At 41.8% G+C, this 27,332-nt stretch overlaps 2 protein-coding genes across 4 annotated transcripts in view; one reads left to right on the forward strand and one right to left on the reverse strand.

The window, feature by feature from the left end:
* Nucleotides 1-16,675, forward strand: part of ADAMTSL1 (ADAMTS like 1) — a 381,502-nt gene extending 364,827 nt beyond the window's left edge. For all 3 annotated transcript variants that reach the window (XM_064736915.1, XM_064736913.1, XM_064736914.1), the window contains 6 exons: nt 4,043-4,243; nt 5,237-5,417; nt 8,475-8,682; nt 10,629-10,738; nt 11,613-11,833; nt 14,123-16,675. In XM_064736915.1, coding sequence (XP_064592985.1) covers nt 4,043-4,243; nt 5,237-5,417; nt 8,475-8,682; nt 10,629-10,738; nt 11,613-11,833; nt 14,123-14,229 — 1,028 coding nt within the window. In that variant the 3' untranslated portion in view covers nt 14,230-16,675. The remainder of the gene's footprint in view (nt 1-4,042; nt 4,244-5,236; nt 5,418-8,474; nt 8,683-10,628; nt 10,739-11,612; nt 11,834-14,122) is intronic.
* An 8,751-nt stretch (nt 16,676-25,426) lies between these two features.
* SAXO1 (stabilizer of axonemal microtubules 1) overlaps nt 25,427-27,332 on the reverse strand; it is a 21,594-nt gene continuing 19,688 nt past the window's right edge. Inside the window, 5 exon segments of the mRNA XM_064736785.1 lie at nt 25,427-25,534; nt 25,536-25,734; nt 25,736-26,025; nt 26,028-26,182; nt 26,960-27,140. Coding sequence (XP_064592855.1) covers nt 25,427-25,534; nt 25,536-25,734; nt 25,736-26,025; nt 26,028-26,182; nt 26,960-27,140 — 933 coding nt within the window.

A 27,332-nucleotide genomic window follows, 5' to 3' on the forward strand; every position in this document is an offset into this window, starting at 1 on the left:
TTTAATAAATATTAGAAACATTTCCTGGGGCTAATCATCCTGTCAACAGTAAATTAGAGAGTTATTTGTTAGACAAAAATGAAGACATGAAAATAATCTATTTTTAAGAATAGACAGCTATTTTAAAGGCAGTGTTGTATTTTTTTTTTAATTTACATTTTCAAATGTATTTAGTACTTGCAAAATTCACTTAACATTTTTACCATTGCTTTCTGTGCAGTATCAGGCTGCCAAAAAGAAAAGGAATTCTAAGATCAACAGCCTTTGCACTTGTTTTTGTCAGATCTGAAAGTGCAAAAGTGGTGAATGATTTGTACTTTGTCCTCCTAGTCTTAGCAAGTTAGCCCTTTCTGCAGCTACAGTCATTCAGAAACTGTTGCAAAGGTGTAGGGGGAGCTGAATTTCGCCTGGAGTGTGCATTTATTCCTTCCTCTTGAGAAACTGAGTTGTTGTGGAACATCAGTCTTCCCTTTCCAAACTTCCAAACTTGCCCTTGTTATCCTTGAAATACTAACATTTTTCCCTAAGATTCCATTTTTATTAGATTTGTGTTTCTGTCTCCAGCTTATGCACATCAGTGGCTCATCCTGGCTTTAAGTGAATTCAGAGTCCCAGTAATCTTTAGAAGGGATGATGAAGGCAATATTTTTTCTCTCTGCTTAAGGACTGAAGTGAAAGGCCCTTTCATGCCAGAATTTTGACTGCTCAAAACAGTCCCAAAAATGTCTTCCCTGATCATCTTCCCAAGGGCTCCAACGCCCTAAAGCTCTGCAATAGCTGTGATGTCTGGAAACAAAGATATTCCTTCTTAGTCATTATAGGGATGGGGTTTGAGCTTTCAAAGGATAAAACAGTCAATGTCCACAGGGACTGGGGAAATAGAAAGTATTAGCAATCTGCATTAAATTGTATTACAATTATTCCTGAAAGATAGGAAGGAGATATTGATGGAACATGTGATTTTATTTACTCCAGCTCTCACTTACTATGCAAAAAATATTATCCACAGCCTGTGAATCCACATGGGAAATGTATAGGAGATGTCCCTTGTGAAACATGAGTGATAAGTATTAGTAAAGTTTAACTGTTAAGTAATAATTACGCACTGGTAGTGCATATCTAGGCAACAGTTTTGGGGAGTTTTCCCCCATATTACTGATTACTGGCTGTTCCTTTAGTTAATATTTTATATATACATTTTGGAAGAAGAAATACTATGCAAGACTAGTAAAATAGTCAGTACTAAGATGGTAGTGTTTTTCCTAACAATATTTTTTAAAGAAAAACAGCATGAACCAGGACCATCTGCATGCTGAATTCGGGTTGAGCTCATCTGTGTGTAGCATCAGGCTGACCTTTCTGCTTTCTGCATTTACGCTCTGCAGAGTCTTGCAAATGGAAACAGTAAAACTGGGCTCACAGCATGCCTGCTTTAGTTGTCGTGGCTGTATGCTGACCTGTGGAAATCACTACACTAGTCTTAAAGGACAAGTAAACTACAAAAGAATTGGAATAATCTAGGCAAAAGCCATATAGCCACTTTTTAAGTTTGTCCATTTCCTCTATATTCCTTTGTCTTTCATTGTTTTTCCTTAGACAGCCTTTAAACTATAAGGCTAAAACCTTTCATGTCACTCACTTACTTGAGAATGATTGTCTTGGAAACTGCAAAAGTTATTTTTCAGCACAAAAGTGGAAAAAAAATGAAACTGCAGGAATAAACAGAAAAATTTATTCCCTTACAAAATTAGGGACAGGGAATGAGTAGCAGAGAATGCTTTGTCTTTGTTGTCAGGAAGGGAGTTCTGGGTAGAGGTAACTGCCAAGGATAAAACTGCATTAGACCTTGCCAAAGAAATTAAAACAAATAATGGACTCTTCACCCCTATAAATACTAGTAAAAAAAGGGAAGAGGTGAAATCACTGGGGGCAATCTGCACTCTGTCCTTCTGCCTTTTTATTCCCCCTTTTTCCTTATTTTTAAACACTTACTTGCATTTACTAGTTCATTTCCAGTACAACTTTGTCATTGTGACCGCAGAGTCTACTGTGCACGTGTCAGTCTTTTGCCAGGGAGCCCTTGCTCTCAGAAATACCAGTTTCACAGAGTGAATGTGTCCCAGTGGGCAGCTGTATCCAGCCCACACCCTTCCCCACTGTGCACGCAGGCAGGGTATGACAGCAGCAGGGAACCAGCAAAGACTCGTGTAGCCACTGCTTCTGTGAGAGCCCCAGTGGCAGACAGTTTCTCCCCAGTGTCTGGATCTGCCCCTCAGCATGAAAATGGCCACAGGTCACCAATGGCATCTTCTACCTTGTGTGAGACCTTCTGACTTACAAGCAAGACAACTTCAGTTTTGCTGAGCAAGAGAGTATCTTCTGTCATAGAAATTGTGTGGTTGGAGGCATGATTCCTAGCAAAAAGCACAAAAGTAAAGACTATAGTAGCCCAGTCCCCTAGTGTTAGTTTATGGGTATAACCAAATTCAAAAGGGTCACAAGAGTTCCTAAATGAAGTAACGAGTTCCTTAAGTTGAGGATTTGGTCTTAATGATGTTTTAAAATCAAATTCTTCAACCTTCCTGAGCAGATTAATGGCAATGGTTATTTTGTTGTAGGAACTTTATATGCCCAGTATTCTCCTCAGATGGACCAATAAGAATGGAAAGAAGAGCAGTAACAAAAATGTCATGTTGCAGAATCTGTTAATTGTGTCGTGCAGCTGCAGAGACTTCACATTCACATCTTCATTTGTCTCAGTGAATAATAAATAGTAATCAAATTACACGGAGATGGCAGTATTGAAATATCAGCTGATGGATTCTTCCTTTGTCTTTTCAGTATTTTAAATTCATACTCTTCCTTTTTTTATCCTATTCCTTTTGAGCAGTACTCATGTGAAGGTTGATGTGTATGTGTTATGTTTGCTTCTACAAGACAGTTCTTTCAGAAGGGATTTTGTATACAATATAGACATTCATGCACATACATGTTAATGTTAAAAAAAAAAATATAAAGCTTCAGTACAACCAACTAACCATCAGAATAGGTTACATTTGCAGAAACTTAGAGACCTTTTATGTCTCAGTGACATACATATCAGTGCAGGACAAGCCTAAACCAGAAGCACGCCTAGTAAAATATGCCATCCCTCACAGACAGCATTTCTGCCTCCCCACCCCTGCAATTGGTGGGGATGTGTTACGCTGTGGAAATCGCCTAATTCTTAATTTTTTTCCCCAGGAAACAGGCAAAAAACTTAACTGGCTTTTTCAGGTTATACAAGTCTCACAGAAACTGGCAAAGCCTTCAGCTGATATGAGAACTACAGTAAAAAGTGTCTTGTAGATACACTTCCTTTCAGGTCAACAGACAAAGAACTCACTGAGAATTTAAATTTCATCATCTGTGCTGCTGATCCATAGATTTCACACAAGCTTTAGAACTTCAGGGTGTTTTCAGTTGCTGTTTCTGGTGTGATTAAAAAAAAAAAAAAACCCAGCTAACAAACAAACCTCAACACAGCCAAGCCTGTAAAGGCTCAATTTTATCTGTTTGGTTTTCCAACAGATTTTTTTTTTCTTTTTTTCTTTGTGTAACAAAAATTTCTGGCTTTTACTATAACAGAAACAATAAATAACATTTTAAAATGTTTTTAAAAGAAAGAGTAAGAAGAAGGTGGTCCTGTGGCTTATGTAGCAAATTTGGCAATCAAGTTGCATTTGTATTGCATGTTCAAGGATGGTCTTTGTGTTCATGCCAGATTTATAACTCCCTTATCCCGCCTTTTTCAATACCAAAATGAGGATAATCAAAAATAGTGGGAACATTAGAAGGTCTGATATAAATAATTTCAAGCTAATTACAGATTTTCCAATTTGCAGATTATCTGTCTTTTGGATTTTACAGAATTACTTTTTATCATTATGAGAAAGAGAGGAGAAAATGGGATGGAATCAACTCTTTCTCCTAATTTTGACCATTTCAAAGCATATACCTGGTTTAGTGATCAGCAGGTTTTTCTCATGTACCTGTTTTTTAGGTTGTGCTGTCGATGGGCATCCAACCCCAAACATCACCTGGCTTTACTCTGGTGAGCCTCTCAGCCTGCGACATCAACTCCTGGCAGCAGGCCGGATTCTCCATATCCTCAATGTCAGTGATTTCACCGATGGTGAATTCAGCTGCCTTGCTCAGAATGAGGCTGGCTCACTCACACAAGTAATGACCCTGGCTATACAAGGTAACTCTTCAGCTTCAGTCATTTCACCCTGGAAAGCCCTTGCCATGCACTTCCCTGCACTGCCTTTCTCATCCTGAACTTCTCCCCTCTGAATTCATCACCATGCAAATCAGGAAAAAGGTGTCTTAATGACTTCTTGCCATGGACATAGACTTGCAGGACTGTTGGATACATTACAGTGTCTTAGGTTTTACTTTACCAAAGTGACACCGGATATTTCTGCCCTGCTGAGCACAAAACACACCTTCCTGATTCAAGCTATTGTCCATTGGGCCTGGACAATTTTCTTGTCCAGAAATTCAAGGCGGAGGTGGCAGAGTTTAAACCTCTTAAAACAGAAGCCCCTGTATTAATACACAAAGCTCAGTGTCTCACAGTCTCTTCTTCCTTGAAAACCCTTCACTTGTAAAAGTTCTGGAACTATTTTTGTTAGTGATCTCCTAGAAAAGGTGATAAAGCCACAAGAACACTGTGGTGCAGCTGGGGTGGTGCAGAACATACAGCTTTCATTGCTGCAATTGTCAGTGATGGAGAGGGGAAGAATTTAACTTTTCCTTCAATTTTGCTACAAAATTGTGCATGTGTTGCTATTCCCACATTTATCTTCACAAATGAGCTGTGTGAACTGTCTGGTAAGACAGATGGTGTTTCAAAATGATAGAGTCACAGATACTGCTGGGAACTACAGCTAAATATATCTTTATTAAGTAACACACCTTTAAAAATACAGATGCTCACTGGTATCTGGCTTCACTTAATTGCCATACTATGTTATTAACTTTCTATGCCTGATGCTTCTAAGCACCAAACAACTGGGTTTGTTACACCAAAGGCAGTCAGGGGTTTGAATCAGGTGCCTTGCAGGTGTAGGCATCTCCATTTCACTGTATCCCTGTGTTTCACCCTGCGAACATCCTGAACGCTCTCCATTCTAATGAAACCCCTGCTGTCAGTTTTCCAGTGCTAACATGCCTCTCCCACACTTCCTGGCAGAGTACCGGTGGTCGGTGGACAGACTGACGCCTTGTTCGGCTTCCTGCGGCCACAGAGGGCTGCAGCTGCCCCAGCTGAGATGCCTGCTGGATGGGGCTGAGGTCAACACATCCTACTGCAGAGAGACCCCCCAGCCATCTCTGCAGCCCCTCGCGTGCAACAGGAGAGACTGCCCTTCACGGTTCGTCTGGCTCGTGTGGGAGTAGCTTGCGTGCCTTTAAGATGCGCTGGGAGAGTTCTCTGTGCGGGTCATCACGCCACTGCAGCTTCTCTGGCCCCTGTTTGGAGAAGTCATGGCTGAAAGGGAGTTTTTGAGTGCTAAATCGAGACAGTCGGGATTCTGCAGCAGTGTTAGTGGAAAACTTTGACGGTATAAGGTAGAAAGAGAATTCACAGCTTGCAGTGTCTTGGGTCACACCCTATGTTGGTCATAAATTTCATGCTTGTTCTTAACACTGAATGCATGGAAATTTTGTCACCCAAGACCTGTAGGATCATGTCTTTTTTGGCTTCATAGCAGTTTGCCCAATGATATAACAGACAAGAAGCTAAGTTTAGCAGCTATTTTGTTATTTTATTCTGAATTCTTTTGTTGCTTGGAAATCAATACAGGCAGACTGTAGCTGTAGCTGCAGCTGCAAAGTATTCCCTTAGCAGGGTGAAAATATCTTTTGTAAAATGGGCACATCTCATAAGATGTAGTAGGCATGAAGGGGGTTGAGTTCTGCCTCTGTTTGGAGTCTGCTAGCCTGTGGTGGCTTTGGAATTGTAACTCTCTACCCTTCTAGTCCCTGGGTTTTCACTTATTGCTATATACAAATGAGCCAGGACAGCTTGAAAAACTTCTGGCTACACCTAGATCTTTCTCTGGCACATCTCAACTACTGTGTCCAATTTCTGACCCCTCACTATAAGAAAGAAGAAGGACAGAGAAGCTAGTGAAGCATCTGTAGTACAAGTCCCGTAAGAAGTGCCTGAGGAAGCTGAGGTTGTTTACCTTGGAGAAAATGGGGCCCAGGAGACCTTACCACTCTCTGCAATTGCCTGAAAGGAGGCTCTAGTAAGCTGGGGGGTCAGCATCTTCTTCCAAGTGACAAGTGACAAGAGAAAAGGAATCAGCCTCAAGCAGCGCCAGGAGAGGTTTAGATTGGGTGTTAGGGAAAAATTCATCATGGAATGGGTTTCCAAGCATTGGAACAGTTGGCCCAGGGAAGTAATTTAGTCATCATCCTTGGACAAATTTAAAAGATGTGTTGATGTGGTGCTTAGGGGCATGGTTTTACGGTGGACTTGGCATTGCTGGGTTAATGATTGGACTTGATGATAGTCAAGATCATTTCCAACATAAATGATTCTCTGACTTCTCCTCTCACAAAGTCTTTTTTTTTTTTGACACCCTTTGGTGCAGAGTACGTCTTGAGCTTATCCAGAGAGTCAGTATAGTGTTATGCTCCCTCCATATTAAAAATGTCCTGCTTCTGCATTTCAGGATCACCTTAGCTGAGTTGTGTAAACATGTTTTTCCATATTTTTCATGGTGTTATTCCCTCCTCTCCGTTATTTCCAATTTGGATGTGTTATGTTCCCGTATACAAGCACTTTAAAGTAGTGAGTATCTCAAGAGAAATTTAGTACAACTTCCCTCATTCGACAGCCATTCACTCATTCAACAGTGATTTGGGACTTGTGTTAAAAAACGACAGTCTAAGCTGAGGCAAGGAGAGGTTCTAAGCAACCTGATGAGAAGTGGCCAGATTCACCACTCTTGCTATATCTTGGGCATATTGCAAGTTTCTGTTTAATTACCTTTTAAAATATATTCCTACTCTTCTTTGCAGGCAAATGTTTTCTGAGTTGCCAGCTGAGTCATAAGAAAGAAACCAAAAGAGATTTGATGAAATATGAAACATGCTCATTAGCAGCAGTTTTCCTTGCTGTTGACAGTAAATTCCATGGGAATGGTTTATGTCTTTTTATACCTTCCCTGAATTGTAACACAACCCCAAATCCTCCCTCAGCTCCTGAGAAACTGCTGAGATGTAAGTTTGGAAATAAAAGTTGATTGACATGCAGACCAGAGCTTTATAAGCAGTGCGGAAATTGCAGGTTCAGCCTCACCCAACTGCATAAAAGTACCAGTGTTCTTGTTTTCCAGGTTGGGAATATGTTTGTTTATACTTGTTTCTGAGACCACTGGAGTTAATCACCCACAGAAGACAGAGAAATAGAAATGGATGTCTCTCCATGGAACTGGGGAATGCCTGTTGCCTATTTTGTAAAGTAATCATAAACACTGCTGGTGAGAGACGTGATAGGCAGTGTTTTACTCCCAAAACCACACAGATCCTGCCAAGTATCCAGAAACTTAATGAAGCAAACTGCCGGCTTGACCATAAAACTGTTCAGAAAACTAACAATCAGTTGCATTCTCCCTATTCCTACCTAAGGCTTTCCCAAACCTGACTGTATAAGTGTTTCACCTATTGATCCTTACAGCGACAAAATGCATTAGGCTATTATTTTCTGTTACTTACAGCCTTTTAGCTAGTTGGATTGGATTTTTTAAATGCCAGTACACAGGGGTTCAGAGCCTCAGCCTCAGCTGGTAAATGCATAGTCTGAGCTTAAGAGGAAAGAGGAACAGTGTCCTTCCTTCCCTGGGCTGACTGTTCCTGAGCAATGTTCAGGCTTTTCTGGATTATGCCAGCTGTCAGGGATACAACAGAGGAGGCAGGCACCAGCAGGACCCAGCAGGCTTTTGACTGTTCTCTCACAGGTTTGAAGTGGCCTGTGAGCTACTCCAGCAATTACATAGAGATAGTTTTCCCTACTAAGGAATGCTGCTGGGCTAGTCCTAGCATTGTACTACAGCTTGTGACCGAGGCCTCCATGGCACCGTGGTGTAAGAGCTGACTTGCCCAACCCCTCTGCCAGAGCTACAAATATTTACTAAGCCTCTAAAAACAGCTTTAAGGGCAAGAAAATTAATTCTGGGCCCAGAGAGCGTTGAGAAAGATAAATTCATGAAAAAGTTGCAGTTTTCTCAATTTTCATCCTCTGAACAGTTTCCAGTGAAAACTGGGGGAGGCTGAGGCACTGAGATGTTCCAGGATCATGCCCTAAATGAGCAACCCACTGTTGCCTGTCTTTGGTCCAATTGACAAAGACCAGTTGATGCTGAGGATCCTGCAGACAAGGCACGTGCCTGCTCCCTGACCTGCTCTGCTTTCTCCCCCAGGTGGATGGTGACATCTTGGTCTCCTTGCACACGGAGCTGCGGGGGAGGCCTGCAGACACGGCGAGTGACGTGCCAGCGCCTGACAGCCAAAGGCAGCTCCATCCCAGTGTCCAACGAGGCCTGTGCCCAGGCGTCCAAGCGCCCTGTGGACACACAGAGCTGCAACAGGCAGCCCTGTGTCGAGTGGGCAGCCTCCTCCTGGGGCCAGGTAAGGAACAAAGTGGCATTCCAAGGGCAGTCCCATAGTGTGGGCTAGAAAAAGAGACAGAAAATGAGAGTAGAGATTTTTCAACCTAGTATCTTTAGGTTATTGTTTTCAGGCTTTTGAGGTGGGCACCAATTTGTTCAGGTCCTTCTTTCTGTATATGATGCTCTGCCTGCTTGGATTTCTATAGCTTCTCACAATCACTAGAAACACACATGAACATGAACAGGGCTTTTACTGCAGACCCGTGTCCTCCAGCAGAATGGTCTGCAGCTCCTTGTTGCAGTGATTTTTGACACATCTGGGAAATAGCGTTCTTCAGGTCTTAATTCCCCTTACCAGCCTGTGAGAGTGCTTCAATCTTGACTGGCTGGATTCAGGACTGATGATTGTGATAAGGTTGAAGGCAGGAGGTCTGTGCAATAATTCACTTTTACAAAGTTGCTGATTTTGCCTGAGAATACCAAAAAGTGTGAGCTTTCTTGACTTGCTTCATGATGAAAGGCAGAATGGAGGGCTAAAAGCATTTTCAAACTACTTCCTGCTGCTTTTCAGATCTTCAGATTTTCTCTTAGCAGATTGCATTGCATCAGGGTTTTTTATAATGTTGATAGTAAAAAGTGCCTTCAGCTACTAGAATGTGTAATTATTAACTGCTTGAAAACACCTTTGTTTAAATCTTGAAAGGTGACTGAGTTATTGTAATACAAGTTAAGCTTGGAATTATCACTTTATATCAAAGAAGAAAATTTTCACTCCCTATGAAATTTCAGGAAAGGATTGGATCATCTTTGCAAAAACCATTATGGGCTATATTACTCCCCATGATATCATTCTCAGCTGAGACAGTCAGTTCGTTCAGAATTAATTTCTGAATTTTAGACCTAATCTCTATGCGTTGTGATATAATATTTATTCTACCTAGCTTACATAAAAAAGGGTTCAGGTTCCATATGGTTGCATACTGCCTAGTCTCCAAGCCAGAGGGTTATTATACATAGTTAGGAATGTACACTGGTTCAGTAGTACATTGCTTGGTGGTATTATGGGGTATCAGCTCACCCATTGCACAAGTGTAGCAATCAGCTTTCCCAGCTCACAAAGAAAATAAACAGCCTACCTGCTCTAGCCCTATCTCTAGAATTAGTTCCTCTCCTTCATTTAATGTTCCTGGCATTTTGTTCTCCACTGTGTAATCCCATGGTGTTTTAAGATAGTGATTGACACTAATGACTCCTTATTCAACCTTCAGTTTGTTCTTTGATATAATTTCCAGACACTTAGAAAAACCAGTTTCCAATAGTTGATGCAATTTTAAAATAGCAGAAATACGTGCTTCATACCTATACCAAGTTATATTTTAATTAAAGGAGAGGATTAGGAGAGTTAAACTGAAATGTAATTGTTAAGCTTGAATATGTTAGGATGGCCTTAATTTTGGAGAAAGCTTGCATATCTTTTGTGCTCCTCATGCTTCCTGCTTTTGTTTATTGTCCTTCAATGCTTTTAAATTTTTCAATTGAGTGGAATATGTCCTTGGTTCAATGCATTCTTAGTTACTTGGCCAATTCACATGCTGCAAAATGCACAGTAAAAGTAATGTATTGAGATTTCCTGTATGGATCATAGGCTCTTGGCTAATGGCATGACAGCATTTAATTACCCCTAACAGATGTATTTAAGATTAAGCTATTGAAGAGAAGAGTTAATGAATCTAGAGAGCAGATACAGAAATGTAGTTTAAATGCTGCTGGAGGAGAGTGAGGTGGAGCAGAAAATGGCTGCACAGTCAGCCTTCAAAGCTAGCAGAGTCCAGAAAGCAGCTGAAACTTCTTACTTTCTCAATAGTCTCTGAATGGCAGTATGCACTTTATTTCACTAGCAGTTTTACAGAAAATGGAACTTGCCCTGTCTTTTACCTCCCCTGAGTAAATTTTCTGTGTTTGCAGTGTAATGGGCCTTGCATTGGACCACGACTGGCTGTACAGCACCGGCAGATATTTTGCCAGACCAAGGATGGGACTTCTGTGTCATCTGATCAATGCAGTTCCTTACCAAGGTAGGTACCAAGAAATGTGTTATGTCTGAACCCACAGCCCTTTTCAGAGATAATCAACGCACTAGTAACTTAACTGAAAACTTACGGGTTTCCCCTATGTGGTAAAGAGGTCATGCTGCAACCTGTACAGTATGTGTAACAAATCTTTTCAGGCTTAGAGCCTGGAGTTCCCTATTTACTCCTAGGAGCTTCAGGCCTGTTGGCCAAAAAGTGGAAAATCTTCTATGCATGCCAAATCCTGACTACAAGTCTGTGCTATATCTTCTTAAGATGCCAGTCTTCTCACTTATTTAAACACAAGCTCTAACAGAAAGCAAAGGTTTTGTTTTCTTGCAGGTTTTGTTTTCCTGCAGATGAACTCCACTTTCAACATTGTAATGACATTTGCTTTACATGAGACAGGTATACAAATTATGATTGATCATGACTGAATATTAATGCAGTTGGCTTGTTGGCTCCCACTCTTGGTTTTTCACTACCTGTGTGACAAACAGATATGAGCCAAGTGTGCCTATACATCCTCTGTGAGACTATCTTCTGTTTTATTCTGTAAAGCCATAACTGACTGTAAAGCCATAAAAAAGTTACAAATCCTGCTGGACCACATTGGTCACCACTCATTTCACCTTTTAGCAGATCTCTGGTTTGGCCCTTTGTGGAGAGGGCATTTCAGCCAAATCCTCAAACAGTTCAGATGGTCATTTAACCTGGTGTTGGTATACCAATGTGCACCCACTGAAGGTCCCTTGAGAGCAGTCCAAAAGCGCTGGCCTCACCTGGCAGCCTTGGAAGATCTGATCCACGCAGTACTCTGGGTGAATTACCTTTGGGATATGACACACAGGTGGATGTCCCTTCCTCCCTCCTCCCACAGGCCATTGAGCACCCAGAACTGCTGGACAGATGCCTGTGGCGTGCACTGGAGGGTCAGCCTCTGGACCGTCTGCACGGCCACGTGCGGCAACTACGGCTTCCAGTCGCGGCGCGTGGACTGCGTGCACGTCCGCACCAGCAGGCCCGTCATGGAGCACCACTGCTCCTGGAGGCCCCGACCAGCAAACTGGCAGCGCTGCAACATCACACCCTGTGAAAACGGTACTTGCCTCAGGGGAGGGAGGGCGGGAGGGAGGGGAGGCTGCTGAGTGGCACAGGAGAGTCGTCCCTCAGAAGCGCAGTACTGGACCTTGCAGCTGGGCATCCTGGGGAACATCCAGCCCAGCCCTGTGCAAAATGCAGTGTCTAAAGCTCAGCATCCCAGAGAGGGGATGTTCACCAAGTCGATCAGAGGGATGGAGCACCTGTCATTTGACAAAAGGCTGAGGGAAATGGGACTGTACAGCCCTGGTTTTAGGGTTGTGACCCACGTGTGGACTTCCAGTACATGAAGGGAACTTAAAAGAAAGATGGGGCAAGACTATTTACAAAGCCGTATAGGGGCAGAACAAGGGGGCATAGGTTCAAATTGAAACAGTGTAGTTTTAGTTTAGATATTAGGAAGAAATTCTTTACTGTGGGGGTGATGAGACTGTGGCACAGTATTGGAATATGAATCCCAATATTACCAGGTAGATTGTGCCTGGGCTTGTCTGACCCTTGCTGCTAGGCCAAAGGCGGCAACTGTAGTATTTCACCTCAGACACCTTTGGCTTGCTGGAAGTTGCAGCTGGGCAGTGAACAAGTCCAGGCTTGTAGAAACTCAGTTTACCTCTGGTGGGAAGGCTTCAGGCGATGGTGAAGAGAAAGGAGACAGATTCTGCCAGAGGGTTAATATCCAGAGTTTTATTCCATGGTCACAGAGGTCTGAATGTCAGGTAACAGCTCCAACAGAATGCTGACCGCATGGCCTGATTGACCCTTTAAGCTCCGGGACAGGGGGAGGGGAAGGGACAGGTGAGCACCAGCCAGGTGGGAGGGGCAGGGTCTCAAGGGATGAGGGACACCTAGACAGGCCAATGACCCCAGGCCTGAAGGGCATCCTTGGAACTTGACCAACCATACAACAACCTTGCTGGAATGTTAAGCCTGATTGACAGAACTCACTCAGCAAGGGGGCGAGGGGGAAGGAAGAGAGGAAGAGTGCCACACCTGGGGAAGGGACTGGGAAGTTTAAAACAGGATATTGCAACACACTGCAACAGCACAGGTTTTCCAGAGAAGCTGTAGATATCCCATCCCTGGAGGTTTTCAAGAACAGGTTGGATAGGACTCTGAGCAACCTGGTCCAGTAAGAGGCATCCCTGTCCACAGCAGGAGGCTTGGAGCTTCGTGATCAAGATCCCCTTATAATACAAACCATTCTAGCATTCTATTATTAACGTTCCATTAATGGTACAGACAGAAGGAAAAATACAAATCACAACTAGACTAACAGTTGTAATACAAATCCAGTGGGTATGTGGATGATGGGAAATCCTGCAGGCAAGACTGCTTTCTTTCAGATTACAAACAACAAATTGGGCTTGTCAGGGAACTAGAAAAGTTACTAATTTGAAAAAAAATTAAATGAACAAAAGAGAAAAGACAGCATGCTTGTTTGGAAATTATGCTCGCGTCCTCTATCTTGCAAGCCAGTTGTTTTGCAATCATTGCACATGCCGTAGCAGAACCCACATGTGCTTGCCTATATTCACACCAGCTCTGATGCCCCCTCTCAGCAAATTGGACTATGAGGTCCAAACTCATGAGTTTGGAGGGCCCTAATGGGAGCTGAAGCAATGAGGGAGATTACAGGTGTCAAGCAGGACCTTTGCTGATGTTCCAGCCTCTTTCTGCTATACAGAAGTGTCCCAAATCCCAGGGGCATGCAGGGATACTGGACAGTTTTCCGAACTAAAAAGCAAGAGGCTATGGTTCTCAAAAACTGTACAAGTGGTACCAGAACCTAAGCCCTAGAGGAGTTCAAAAGGTGTTTTAACATCTTCATGGTGAGTGGTTTCTGACCTGTGAAAAACTGAAAACAACTCCCAGTCAGCTAGGGTGACACTCCCACACATTGCACATTCCTCAAGTGTGCAAAGCTGGCCAAAGTGTCCCTGCCTACTAAAACAAGTATCCAGTTTAATTTAGTTTTTCATCTTTGGTTTAACTGTTAGGAAACTCCTACAGCCTCTCTAAAATGCTGATGACAAACTGGCAGTGTTGGAGCAGCTCCAGGAGCCCTTTCCCCAGGCTCTGAAAGTAAATGTTGCCTACCAATTCTTCACTGATCCTGTGGACTTGCATTTGGTCTTTGCAGCAAGTCAAGCTCATGCTCATCGTAAGACTTCCCAACACAAAGGTTCTGCTCTTGGCCACCCAAGGATATATCTTCAACCTGTTCTCAGGTAAGAAACTCTTTGTTTGTAACTTTATCACCATTTCTTCTTCTTGTTTCCCCTTTGGCAGTGGAATGCAGAGACACCACAAGGTACTGCGAGAAAGTGAAGCAGCTCAAACTCTGCCAGCTCACCCAATTTAAGTCACGTTGCTGTGGGACTTGTGGAAAATCTTGAAGACAGATGAGATGAAAATGGAGGAACAAGGGGATCACAGCCTTTTCTTCACTGAGCAAAGGCTTTTGCAGAAAATACAGATGGATGGAATGATCTTTTTCATTTTATTTATTTATTTCCCTTTAAAAAAAAAAAAAAAAACTTTAACAAATCATTGTTGTAAAGGGACTTGACAAGTTTTCCCTACTATGAATCTGGGAGACAGAATGCAGATAGACATGGTCATGAGGGTAGACCACAGAGTCAGAGAGACCCATGACACCAAGAAATGGGTATGAGAGGAGTGGGGCTTCCCCTCAATCTGTGTACATGCCTGCAGGACACGCCAAGGGATCGGAGAGGAAAAGGATCACTGTCAAAACCTAGCGTCATATTACAGAATCACAGAATCATGAAGGTCCAGGGAGACCTTCAAGTTTATCTAGTCCAGCCATTAACAGCACTACCATACCCACCCCTAAACTATCCCTGGGTGCCACATCCAGACTCTTCTTGGACACTGCTGGAGATGGTGACTCCACCACCTCCCTGGACAACTTAATCCAATGCCCAGACAGTTTTTCAGTGATTTTTTTTTTTAAAATATCTAGTCTGAGCCTCCCCTTCTCAATTTTAGGCCATTTCTCCTCATCCTAGTGTTTGAAACATGGCAGAAGAGGCTGACCCCCACCTCATTACAACCTCCTTTCAGGCAGATGTAGAGAGCCACGTGGTCACCCCTGAGCCTCCTCCCAGCTAAACAGCCCCAGCTGCCTCAGTTTTTCCTTATGGGATGTGTCTTTTAGATCTTTCACCAGCTCCGTAGCCCTTCTCTGGATATGCTCCAGCGCCTCAATGTCTGTCCTGCAGTGAGGGCACCAGAACTGAGCACAGGATCTGAGGTGTGGCCTCACCAGCGCTGAGTACAGGGGGACAATCCCTGCCCTGCTCCTGCTGGCCACACTGCTGCTGATACACGTCAGGATGCCATTGGCAACCTTGGCCACCTGGGCACTGCTGGCTCACATTTACTCAGGTGTTGACCAGCACCCCCAGGTCTCTTTCTGCTGAGCAGCTCTCATCCCTCTTAGACTACCTTGAGAACGCAAGCACGTGAGTTTGCTTTATAAACTTACTTGTTACATCCAAGATTGGAAGCCTTTTTAATTTCTAAACATCTCTCTCCTTCCTACACCAGGCAAGGGACATCCTTGTGATCTTTGAGGATCTGGTGTCTGGAGAAGTTGAACAATGTTCTGTAACAAAAGTGGGTCTGAGATATGCCTGAAAGTGTTTCCAGTTTGAGCTTGTGAGGGAGGATTGGGGACTTAAGGGTTGTGCTCAGCACAGAGGTGTGGTGGTGATGTAAATAATTAACCAGCAAAAGGAGAACAAGTATGACGACAGACTTAAGTACAGACCTGCAAACACTGTTCCCTAGAGAGCATAGGCAGGAAAGAAAGAAATTATATGTGATAAACAAGAGACACTTTGCATACTGCATCCTACTAACACTTATTTAGAAAAAAGGTCCTTTACTTCCCAAAGTTCTGGTACTTTCACACCTGGGGTTTTGGAAAAGAACTTGAAGTGGGTCTTTCTATTTTGTTAACGTGAAATTTCTCTTTCCTGGCAGCCAGGCCTTTTGGATAACTGGTAGGAAAAGAATTTTATTCTGAATTTTCATGGTTGTTACTACTCAGTTGAAACAGAATCACTTTAGCATCAGCCCCATTGGACTAATGCAAATAATTTGTAAGAAATTTGCTCCTCTCCCGCTGCCTCCCACAACAAAACAAGTGCTATAAAGCAGGTCTTTAAGTCCATGTATAACACCCTGAAGGTACAGTCTAAAAAATGAGACTCAAACATCACACTCACAGCATGATTTTGCATGCAGGCCATGAGTCTTTCCTCCTAGCCGGCTGCAGTGGGTATTCAGCTGGTGAAATGCTACATGATATTAGTTCCTGGACATTCTCTGCTCTGCTCAGAAAAAAATAAAATAAAATTAGAGGAAATCTACAAAGAAGAGAGTTTGAGAATTGTGGAACTTTAGAGGAGACCTACCTGATCTCATGTTTTGCTTCAAGACCTTCTCTGAATGAAAGGTTGGGTTGTGCCTCTCCTGTAACTCCTGTTGGGGCTAGTGCCTTGTGGTGTATTTATGAAATGCTGTTCAAGTACTGCTGTGTGCAGCTTTCATGGTATGTGGATTTATCAGTAAAACTGGGGATCCATTATTGAGGTGAGTGTCAGGTTCATGACATTAATTGTCTCAAATTGGCTTACTTCAAAACATATCTGGGAGTGAACACTCTTGGTAGAAATGGGTCTTCAAAAATAAGTATCAGTGCAACTTTTTATTTAAAAAAAAGGAATTACTTTCTGTATATGTAAATGTATATCTTTTCTATATATTTATTAGGATTTCTTGTATAAAAAGTGCAATATTAATAATTGTACATTATTTTGTCCAGATAAAACTATTTTGTTTTTTAATCTCCCCAGAATTTTGTTCCTCTAAAATCAACAGTAATAGTGTATTTCTCTTAATTTTAATATCACTTGCATTTAATTGGGGATCTGCTTCACTGTGCACAGAGTGCTTTATAGATTATGACATGAGGGAGGGGTGATGTTTTTAACTTGTGAAATTATAATTATGCATGGAATGAAGGACAATTCCTTAATAACATAATAATAGCAATGATGATGATGACGATGTGATGGATATTTTTGATACATTAGTTAACAAAATGCAGCATGAGGAAGGATTTTCTTTTGTGTAAAAGCAGAATATGTTCAAGCTATCACATGTTCCATTGTATCTGTGTAACTGTGCACAGGATAAACACAAAGGATCTGATCTGGTGGGGCCACTGTGTTGTCTCTGCACAGTGTGGACTTAATTTCACATGTCTGTCTTCTGAATTGTGACTTGGCAGCATCTCAGTAATATAAGGATTATGGTTGTTTTTTAAAAGGATGCTTTCCTTCTCTAAAGAGAAAACAAAACAGCAAACTTGTATTTATATAACTTTTTGTACAAGTAATGCGGCTTTCTTATTTAATTACAACTGTCTGACGTGTTGTTTTTTAGTCTTAAAAACAAAAGCCAAAGTAGCAAAGCTGTTGGAGTTCTCTGTCCTTATTCTTTATTGTGATAGCAGCACACACCTGTTACACAAAGTACACATGATGTACCTGCCCTGGGGAAAGAGGAGATGTCTTATCTCCTTGTCAAAACTCTTCAGACATTAAGATTCTGCACCCTTCAGAACAGAGATATCTTGGAGATGTTTAATTCTCCATTTGCCTTGCATTATTCTTATTTGTTAATGGCTATCCCCTATTGCTCTTCCAGAAGTATAAAGCTGGTACAAGGACCATGAAGATCAATAAAAGCATACTCCTTTTTTTAAGTATCAGTGCTTCAAGACATAACTTTCCTCAGCAATCTATGGCTTGAAGAAATACCTGTTAATTCAGTCTATCCTTACAGGTTGCTGCTGCCTTCAGTAATGGACCTGCCAGCTACCTGAAGCATCAGGTGTGTGTGCAGAAGGAATTGTGGTAGCAGTCTGAATTCTGAGAGGAAAGAAGAAAAAAGTTAATAAACATTTCTTCTTAAGAAAGAAAAAAAATAGAGTTTTGAAAAGTAAGCTGTTGCCCTTTTCAAACAAAAATATGTCTCTGCTAAAAGGGAACAGCAGTTTTGCCCTGATTTTTTTTACTGTTTCCCTTGTGTGATGTTTCTGCAGGTGTTTTTTAGATACCTAAACTGCAGGAAAATGACACCTCACACAGACGAGCAAGTCAAAGACCGGACCTAGACTTCCAAGCCACAGTACTGAAGGCAATGGGAGTTTCATCATTCATTTTCAGTAAAACAAGTTGTGTGTGTAAAATGAACAGGTTTGCATATGTTCTCGAAAGAATAATTATTGTCTTTTATGTTTATGGCTTTAAGTACTTCCTTCTCAAGTCAAAAAGTGCTTGCAACCTTAAAAGCAAGCTTCCAGTTTTGCTCTCCTGACTAATTTTCCTCACAAAAGAAAAATAGTTCTGGACCAGACAGAAGGATACAGAAGGGTTCCCCACAACCTTTCCTTGTCACATAAGAGGGGTTCCCAGCCCCTCTTATGTGACAAGGAAAGCGCAGCTGAACTATTCCAGGCATCTGTGTCTGCATGCATGATCTCAGAAAATAGAAGCCATAGCCAGAGTTTTCCAAAGTAACCTCTAGCTAGAAATCTTTTTCCCTCTCTCTTGATGTAGTTATATGGACTGCAGTTAGAGCTTGTTTAGTTTTTAAGTTAGGATTCTTCTTGCAAACTACCTATCAAACAAAAAGGCCTTATCATTTGTTTGGTGCACCAACATTGATTCGTAAATTTGTTTATTCTAGATCAGCATCACCTGATGCCTCTGTTTGTAGAAGGTCAACCAAAAACTTACTCTTTTCCAGATTTTTAGAACCATAAAGTTCCTCAAAAGTATTTAATGTCAGCTTTCAGCAAGTATCTGATCATTTTAGCTAGTAGTTGAGTAAATAATCTTCATTTATTCATTCAGTTACATAACTTTTAGCAGAGATGCTTTCCCAGTCTTTTGAATGTCAAGTTTGCTCCCAGATCAGCAGTGTAAGCAGATGGGAAGCTCAGAACTGCTAATGCTAACTCTGGCTGTACATATCAACTGCAAACCACAGCTTGGGGATCATCGATTTAACCACTCCCTTCATCCTCTTTTACAAATATATATATATATATATTTATCAACAGTGTTTTCTATTAACTGTCCAGTTTTGCAGAAAGTAAACCAACAAGCCTGTCAAATTCTTGAATTAGCACAAAATTGAAGGAGGAGAAAATCACATCTCCTCTTTCTACTGATCTTTACTGATCTTACCACATTTCTCACACCAAAGCATACTGGTTGATGGCTATTTCACGTACATTGCTTTTCATCATCTCCAGCCAACAATTCCTGTCCATTCAGAATCAAATCTAAAATCTGGTCATATACATAGCTATTTTTAATATTTTTAAATATAATTTTTTCACTAAGGCATTTCAGTAATTGCAACCCAAGTAATCAAAATCTATTAGGGGAAAAGATACATATCAGCAACTCTTTATCCATTTGAAATACATATTTATATTTTCACCTGCTTTTTCACTGAAGTGCAATTCTTATTGCTACGCCAGAGGCATCATTCTTGTCTCACAGAGTGCCTCCACACTTGCCCAGACACACAAATACTCGGGTATCCATTGACAGACCAGGCTCATTTTGGCTAAATCCGTGAGATTTTAGGAGGGGTATGCAGCAGGGCAGGCAGGACTGCAAGCGCTGAGGCCTCAGCTGAACAGAGACTGAGCAGGAGACTCCTCTCTGGAAACAAAGCAAATTTGGGTTTCACTTCTCTAACACACTGCTTATCTCTCAGGAGAAGGGAAAAAGGGAAAAGCAACAATTTTGTCTAGCCTTTAAAGCCTTTGCAAAGAAAGGCTTTATATTTCTGTAGCTATGAATAAAATGCTGTTTTATGCAGCTAAAGAATGCTGTTTTATGCAGCTAAAAGGGAAAGGCACAGCAGAGGGTTGGACTCTGGTTACATATAAATACATATATATAAAATTGGCTTATTTATATATAAATAATATATATAAAAATGGCTTTTTTAAGCAGTGGCAGGATGTTAACAAGTCCATAATAAGCATGTAGTTATCTACACATGCTTAGGATGACATGGGCATGGGAAACCACTCACTACCACTGCTACACTCTTTAGTGCTATAAAGTAGTCTTCTGCTTCAAGATCTTGCATGGTTTGTGTAAAAACTCCCTAGGGACAGTGGGAAAGTGCAATAATGGACCAGAAGGATCACACCAGAGAAGCCATATAGAGCTTGCTCTCCAAGTGAGGAGCCAGGACAGATTTCTCTTCTCTTAAGGAAGTGTTTGATGGTTGGACTGAGAAATAGTTTATTTTGGGCTATAGGCAGACTTCCCCCCACTTGCTGGTTGTTTTGGGATTTTTTAAAGCATAAATTACTGGTTTGACCAATAATGTTGGTGGATGCTTGTTAAAACACTTCACCTTCAGAAACATTGCTGGAGTCAGTTTTCAAGTAATGGCATACAACCTAGTGATTTTATTACCAAAAAAAGAAAAATCTCACTGTTAACCCACTACATACAAATAACAGAAAATCAAATCCAGCTGTGCAGGGAGGATCTCACATGCACTTTGTGTTTTCTTTTAAGCAGAGAGCAAAGCAGAGCAGGGGCCTGCTTGCCCAGCAAAGCAGTGTGCTTGAGCCTGTGTCGTGGTGTTAGGCAGTGCCACGTGAGCCCTCTCACCAGTCGGGGGACAGCTCTCACCAGCAAACACAGAACCAGAGAGATAGTGGAAACAGGGAATGCAGAGGTGAACACAGCATTGCCATTTTTAGAGCTACTCTGTTCCTTCTCTTCTGAATGCAGACAAAAACCTCTGTGGGACAGACATGCAACAACATAGAAAAGTGAAAATCATATTGCCCCAAAGGAGTATTTCCCCAAAAGACCAGAAGAGGAGAACAGGTCCTCAAACAACTGCTTCCAAAGGGGAAAGGAGGCAGAGAGACATTACTACAGAAGGCAGAAGACTCATTTTTAGAGGGATCAGCCAAAAGTGAACTCTGTTTGGAATATTCATTATGGAAGTTTCCCATCCCAATGAACTCAGTTCTCTGTCTAAATGTTTCTTTCCAGCTGAGATAACACAGATCCCTCAGGGAGATCATATCCGTGCCTCAGGAAAGATAATTTTTTTTGTCTTTCAAAGAAAAGGTTTGCTTTTTCACACATTAAATTCAGCTGCTTCCTGTCTCCTGAATACCATGCCCAAGATCTATATTGCTTCCCTCTGTGATATGAACGCACTCAGTTCTTGCTGAAGCATGCCACTTATCTTTCAAGTCCTGAAACACCTGAGGTGCTGACAATTTACTCTCCTTAGTAATCTATACTTCACTAAAGGGTGAAGCCTTTTTTAGAATTTGTGGTAAAGTTTTTCACGAATTTTTTGCTGGTTCATATTTCTAGACCATAAATACATAATTTACTGGGGTTTTTTGACCTCTCAACTATTGCCAACTGCATACCTCCAGATGAAATGCCACCTGCAGATATAAGGCACCAAGGTTGGTAGTCCTTGCAGACATAGGTGGTTGAAAGACTGATATAATACAAGTCAAAACTGAATTATTATTTATCTCATTATTACAGGTAATTTCTGGGGTTGTTTCATTTTGTTTCTCACTGAGAACAGACAAATTAAATAATTTTGCTCAGCTTTTTCCCTGTGAGGAACTGTAGTGCTGCTTTCCTCCTGGCTATGAAAATATTCATAACCTTCTGTCAACCTACTACACTTCTAAAATTTAATTTGCACATCTCTCCTTAATTCAGCTTTTGTGCTTAAGGCTTGCCAAACAGATTATGCTTTGCCTGGAGATCAGTAGTGCTGGTGAGTACACCTCCTGTGTATTTTCAGGGGTGCAGGCAGAAGCTGTCCCTCCAAGCAGCCTCTGCAGTGCACATACATGAGCCTGTTCCTGTGCATAGGTGGTGTTTGTCATTGACAACAGTCACAGTGTAGTAACTGACTTCAACAGTGATGTTTTTCATCCATTATTTACTTAGCACAATCCTCCTTGTTCTTTTTTGCATGCTTCATGGTGTAAGTACCCTGGATGCCTTTCTCAACCCTGCCAAGAACAAAGTCCCTTTGTTTCATCCTTTCATTTTGGTCTTTGAAACACTTTTTCATAGCAGGCTTTGTACTTCAGCCAATGTTTAGGTATTGATGCCATTATCCAGTCTTCAAAAGTAGGACGTTGACTACAGCTGTTTCCTTCTTTCCACACATTTGTTCACTGAGTGAGAAGTGTTGTATTGTGCTGCATCATGAGTGCAAGGTCACAGAACCACAGGACAGGACAGGTTGGGGGATCATCTGGTCTGACCTCCCTGCTCTAGCAGGGTCATCCCAGAGCATATGGCACAGGATTGTGTCCAGACTCAGTGGATATCCCCAGTGAGGGAGACTCCACAACCCTTCTGTTCAATCAGTGCTCGGTCACTGCACAGTAAAGAATCTTCCTCATGTTCAGGTGGAGCTTCCTGTGTGTCAGTTTGTGCCCATTGCTTTTTGTCCTGTCCCTGGCACCGCTGAGCAGAGCCTGGACCCATCCATGGACACCCTCCCTTCAGATACTCACAGACACTGATGAGGTCCCCTCTCAGCCATCTCTGCTCGGGGCTGAGCAGGCCCAGCTCCCTCAGCCTTTCCTCCCAGGAGAGATGTTCCTGTCCCCCCGTCATCTTTGTCACCTCCACTGGACCAGCTCCAGCAGCTCTGTGTCTCTCTGGTTCTAAGGAGCCCAGGCAGGTCGTCTTTTTGAGCTCCCTGCTCTCCCATAAAACAGGCAAAATATCTACAGAGCACCTGAGAGGTTTCTGAACAAGTTCCTGCTTATCTAGCACTAGCAGCTGGTGCTGCCATGCGTGCAGGTAGTTTCATTCTCCTCCTCCTGCACTGTGTAACTTCAAAAGCAATTACACAAGCCTGTAGTGCAGTTCAGTGACATTTTAAGCTCTTTCTCAGAATGTCTGACTTCTCTCTTTCTGAGAATGTGATGACTCTAAGAAAAAATTAATTTTAATTGGTATGAACATCAGGTAAAATTAACTTTTCCTCATCTTTATACGTAACTCATTCTGCATGGAAACAATAACCAAATCCTGTGTACTGCAGAGCAGCCCAACTTTATTTTCTGTGTTAAACATCTCAATTCTATCCCAAAGTATAATTATATAATTTTTCTTATGCTGATTTTCTAATGACACTGCCTAATTCAAACAGTTAAACTTCAGACATAGAAAATGTTGCTTTACTTTAAATGCACTACTGAGCAAAGGGAGGACTGCCAAGTCAAGCCTGGGCTACCAGATCCCTGTGATTCTTCACTGACCATCTGCACCTAAGTTGATAACTGCATGTCTGTGTCATGCGCTCATTCAGGGAAATTAAATAAATGGGTTTTAATCTAACTAAAATACTGATTTTCACCCAGCCAGGTTAGTCTTCCGATTTAAACCATCATGCAGTCAGACAGCATTAATGTTATTATCAAAAGAGGCACAATGGGAAACCATGCAGCTGTAGAAGAACAAAATGTTTAATCAGCCTTAACTTCTGTGGAACCACACCCTAAGTCACAAAACAGAAATCCCTTTTTTTCTGGAGTGTTATCATTTATTGTTTTTAATAAGTTTTTAACACATAGATGTACAAAACAGAAAAAAAAAAAAAAAAAAAAAAAAAAAAAAAAAAAAAAAACAAACCCACAGCTGTGTCTCATGCTCTGGAAGGACTGGACTTAAACCAGCCAGGTCTGCTTTAGCTGGTCCACAGCATGGAAAATCAAGATTCCCATTGTTAACACTCAAAACCCAGCAATTACTATTGCTCAGTGGTATATTGCATTGCTATTGAGCTTGATAAGACTAACTTCCACCTAGCAAGAAAGATCCACACAAACCTGTAATAAAAATAAATGTAAATACTAGACTTTCCTTGCTCTGTGTTCCCTGCCAGTCACATATCAAAGAACTGAAAGAACAGTTGGAGAGCTCTTATGCATAAAAGAACAATCTTTTCTGCAGTCACAAGCCTCAGCTGTTTTTTCATATAAATTCTATTTCAGAATTGGCAGAATTACAGGTTGATAAATAAAATCAGAAAAACAACTAGTGAAAAAGAGATGGGGAAGAAAAAGTACTTTCTTGTAGAAATTCAATATTAAAGAAATGCAGATTCAAAAAGAGTAGTTGGTAAAATAAGAGGAGATGAAAAAAAAAAGGCCAGACATACTCTTGGTCAATACCTCACCACAGGTGAGTGAATATTTTACGGGTTACTGAATTTCTGAAGGCTGTGTGAAGTCATCAATGACTGCATAGTTTGGCCCTTTTGTATAGTGTAATCTGTAGAGATTTGCCTCGTTTTTCCTGTGGTAAGGAGCATAATTTTTCATTGAACTAGGACATATGTTTAGAAAAGGCCACTAGGACTGATCCAAGGACTTCAAGGGAAGCAGAACCACGGTGCCCCTAAGGTATTGTTCCAGTGGCTTCCCACCCTCTGGGTTAAGCATTCCTGCTTTCAGACTGAATGTGTTTAGCTTTAACTTGACAGCACTTAGGAAGAATTTTTATCCCAACAGGTTTCAAAGCTTTCCCAAATTTTTAAAATCCCTTTACACAGAAAATTATCTTCCTCTTTAAATGCTGCTTTAGGGTCAGACAGAAGCCTTTCATGGAATCATAGAGTCACATAAAAATAGAATACCCTGAGTTGGAAAGGACCCACAAGAATCACCAAGCATGCAATAACTTTACCTAGCACTTGAGCTAAATACTCAGGAACAGCCAGAGCTGCCAGGAGTAAGGGAGAGGAGGATTTAGGAAAGTAGAATGTGCTTAAGAAGTCAGGAAGTTTCAGAGTGCCAATAGAACACTCATAAGCCTCCAGAAAGCACTTTGGACACAGAAACGAACAGTTAGGGTCAGAATCTTAATAATGGCTTTATTCAAAACATAATGCAACTCTGAGCTACAGCAACATGTGACAATTTCAACTCTTTGATGTTTCTGGTACCTATCCAGAACCCTGAAGTGAGGAGCTTTTACTGAAAAAGTTCTCTTACAAGACGTCAGCCTGGGGTGGCATCTTTGGCACACAAACCTCCCATCTGATAGCCTGGTTCTGGACAGCACAGTGACACAATTTATGAAGGTGCAATATGCAATAATATTTATACAGTAATTGTACCTTTTGTATGTGTCTTTGATGGGAATATAGGAAAAGGCCAGATATCAGACTTTGTTATCCAGCAATGACTTTTACATGTGACTTCACGTCAGGCAATTCGCCTGTTCCACCTCTGTTTTTATGGAGCCCTTTTCATCCATAATAAAGTTTATTACTAAGAGATCTTTCTATTACCGTCTCAGGAGGAGGACCTCTCTCAATCAATAATCAAGAGTTAGGTAGGAAAAAAATAAAAAAAATACAGAGAAACAAAAATCAATGTCTTTTCCCTGGATTTTATTTTCTTCACTTGTATGACCAGAAAGAGTCAGTGCCAGGGAATTAAGTTTATTTTAGGAGTTCTCCAAATATGAAAACAGCAACTGGTTTATAAGAAGTTTCTTTACCAAACAAAATCAAGCTGTCAGCATCAGTTTTCTCAAAGATGTAACTGGGATGGGTCTTTGTAGGGGGCCAGGCATCTAGCAAAGCCCTTTGGTGTGTAACTGGCAGTGTAGGTTGTTTTAGCATCTGGGAGACTGTGATGCTTTGGGCCTGACCAGACAGGCTTGTAGGTTTACATAATGGTGAGAGAATGAGGTCCATGATGGGTCCAAAATGTAGCCAAGAAATCTATTGGTTTTGCTGGGAAAGTCTGGAGCATCAGTGATGGGTTTTAGTCCATTTCATAGCCAAGGCTTATAGTCTTCCTTCACTGTAGAAGAGCTGTTAAATGGCTCAGTAATTTTATTAAGCTGGGCCAAAGATCTACACATTTTGGCTTGCTTTTCATTTAGGTGCTTCCAATGTGTCCAAGTATTGGTGTGAATGTCCATTTTCTCCAGTGGAGGAAGATAAATATCAGGTTTTCTGGTGAATACAGGAGGCTGTAGTCAAGCTTTGTGTCTTTCCTGAAATTCAGTTGTAGTGGAGAAAGGAAGACGGGGGCTGGTTTTGTCTGGTATGGTTTTGGAAGCTTAGTTGGCTGACCAGCCCACCCCTGGTAGGAAAATTCGTGTGTAGTGAGACCATCAAATGAAACATAATTGACCTTGTATATCTGAATTTTATGGACATAATGTTTCTCCAGAGGAGGTGGCACATCACAGAATCACTAATTTGGAAGAGACCTTGAAGATCATCAAGTCCAATCCATGCCCTAACACCTCAACTAAACCATGGCCCCAAGTGCCACATCCAACCTTTTTTTAAACACATCCAGGAATGGTGATTCCACCACCTCCCCTGGCAGACCATTCCAGTACTTTATCACTCTTTCCATTTAAAAAAATTTCCTAATATCCAACCTATATTTCACTTGGCACAGCTTTAGACTGTGACCTCTTGTTCTGTCAGTTGCTGCCTGGAGAAAGAGACTGACATCCACCTGGCTGCAACCACCTTTCAGGAGATTGTAGAGAGTGAAAAGGTCACCTGTGAGTCTCCTTTTCTCCAGGCTGAGCCACCCCAGCTCCCTCAGCCGTTCCTCACAGGGTTTGTGTTCTCAGCCCCTCTCCAGCCTCGCTGCCTCCTCTGGATGCGCTCAAGCGTCTCAAGGTCCTTCCCAAACTGAGGGATCAGAGCTGGACACAGCACTCGAGGTGAGGCCTCACCAGGGCAGTACAGGGCAAGGGTGACCTCCCTGCTCCTGCTGGCCACACTGTTCCTGACACAGGCCAGGAGCCATTGGCCTTCTTGGCACCAGGGCACACTGCTGGCTCATGTCCAGCCAGCTGTCACCAGCACCCCCAGGTCCTTTCTGGGCCCTGTCCAGCCACACCATCCCCAGCCTGTAATGCTGCAGGGGGTTATTGTGCCCAAAATGCAGGACTCAGCACTTGGACTTGTTAAACATCATCTTATTGGACTCTGCCCATCCCTAATTCATCCTGTAATTGGTTATGTACTCAAAGGGAGCCTTGTTTTTCTGGCCTGGATTCAGAGGTTTACAGCTTTGAGTGGCAACAAGTCCCCTGTAGAAACTGTCATTCTGGACAATGGTTCTGTGGTAAAATTTCTCTTTTGATGGAGCAAACCCATTGTTTGGTCTGATCTGCTCTGTCTTGGTTCATTCTCTAACACACAGTCACCTGAAATGAAAAAGGAATCATATTGAAATGCTCAGCTGAAATCCTTTGACAAGTCCAGCCATATATCAATATTGTGATCATTACACTTTCCATTTCAATAAATATTTTTTTGTGGTGTAATGTTTCACTACTCTTATTCAAAAAGCAGCTGTAAAAAACCCCCC

The sequence above is a fragment of the Zonotrichia leucophrys genome, chromosome Z (genome assembly GCF_028769735.1).
Source record: "Zonotrichia leucophrys gambelii isolate GWCS_2022_RI chromosome Z, RI_Zleu_2.0, whole genome shotgun sequence".
NCBI lineage: Eukaryota > Metazoa > Chordata > Aves > Passeriformes > Passerellidae > Zonotrichia > Zonotrichia leucophrys.